Source organism: Pyrgilauda ruficollis, unplaced genomic scaffold, assembly GCF_017590135.1.
Source record: "Pyrgilauda ruficollis isolate IOZ18807 unplaced genomic scaffold, ASM1759013v1 scaffold194, whole genome shotgun sequence".
Classification (NCBI taxonomy): Eukaryota; Metazoa; Chordata; class Aves; order Passeriformes; family Passeridae; genus Pyrgilauda; species Pyrgilauda ruficollis.
In genome coordinates, this window is record NW_024518540.1 from 108,206 (window position 1) to 109,476 (window position 1,271).

The 1,271-nt window shown below is 67.4% G+C and overlaps 1 protein-coding gene across 1 annotated transcript in view; it reads left to right on the forward strand.

Moving 5' to 3' along the window:
* Nucleotides 1-861: 861 nt before the first annotated feature.
* Nucleotides 862-1,271, forward strand: part of MAP2K4 (mitogen-activated protein kinase kinase 4) — a 62,414-nt gene continuing 62,004 nt past the window's right edge. Inside the window, exon 1 of the mRNA XM_041465909.1 lies at nt 862-1,079. Coding sequence (XP_041321843.1) covers nt 986-1,079 — 94 coding nt within the window. The 5' untranslated portion in view covers nt 862-985. The remainder of the gene's footprint in view (nt 1,080-1,271) is intronic.

The window sequence follows — 1,271 nt, forward strand, 5'->3', positions numbered from 1 at the left end:
AAAAAAGGGAAGAGAAAGGAAAGATATGGAACTAGGGAAGGGAATGCTTTTTGTGTCAGGACTCAGCACAAAGGGTGATGGTTTGCAGTTCCTGGAGGCACTTCCAGTGTGTGTTCAGGGCTGTATTATCACCTCCATGGTAACCTGGGCAATGGAGCAGCAGGGAGAGTCCTCGTACTTCTAATATATGGGATGTCCAGCTCTTTCCTCAGCCCATCTCCATTCAGAAAAAGCGTCAGTATTGTTTGTACTACAAAGATGAGTACACGAGGCCTCCTGTAGGTGAAGGGACTCCCCTAGGTCATTCAGCAGGCCGGAGAGAGACCACAGTGAAATTGGGGCAACAATTTCTCTGCTCTAATCCACAGCATGTGCTGTCCCTATGACTAGGAGTGTGGGTTTGCCGGACTTAAGAGGAATGGTCAGAAACCATGTGCTGGCATGAACAGCAGTGACCAAGAGAAGAAAGAGAATCAGGGGGAGACTGATGGTGGCAGGAAGAGGCTGGGCGTCCGGGAAACCACAGCAAGGAGTTGTGCCCTGTGGTCCCGAGGGAGTCGGGAGCAGTTTGCGAGGGGCAGCCCGTGCGGGAGAAGCCCTAACCCTAGGGTGAAGATGAGAAATGCTATAAAGCTGCTCGGGCCGACTGCGGGCCCCCGAGGGGATGTGGACAGGACGGCAGATGTCCGGGCGCCGCCGGCTGAGGGGCTGGCGGGGCCGAGCGCGGTGCGGGGTCCCCTGCGGGCGGTGCCCCCCGGCCCGGGGGAGCAGGAGCGGATCCGCAGGACCGCCCGGGGATGCCCGGTTCCCCCGCGGGAGGCAGCGCCGCCTCCGCCCCGCCGCAGCGGTGCCGCAGGCGCGGGGCCCCGGCGGGGAGGGGTTTCGCGGCCCCAGCCGGGGGCGGACGGGCGGCGGGGCCGTGTGTCCTGCCCTGCCGGGGAGGGCCCTGCGCAGCGCCGCCGCCGCTGCTCCCGCTCCGCGCACAATGGCGACTCCCAGCCCCAGCGGCGGCTCCGGGGGGAGCGGGAGCGGGCCCGGGCCGGGCGCCGCCGGCAGCAGCAGCAGCAGCAGCATGCAGGGTAAGCACCGCCGGCCCGGGCAGCGCCGGGCCGTGCCGGGCCGGAGCCGCCGCAGGTCTCGCCCTGCCCGGGCCGTGGGGACCCCTGGGCGCTGCCGGCTCGCGCCCCCCGCGCTGGGCCGCGGCTGTGCAGCAGCGCTGCCCGCGGGAATCCCCGGCCCCGGCTCGGCCCGGCCCTGGCTGCCCCGCTCCG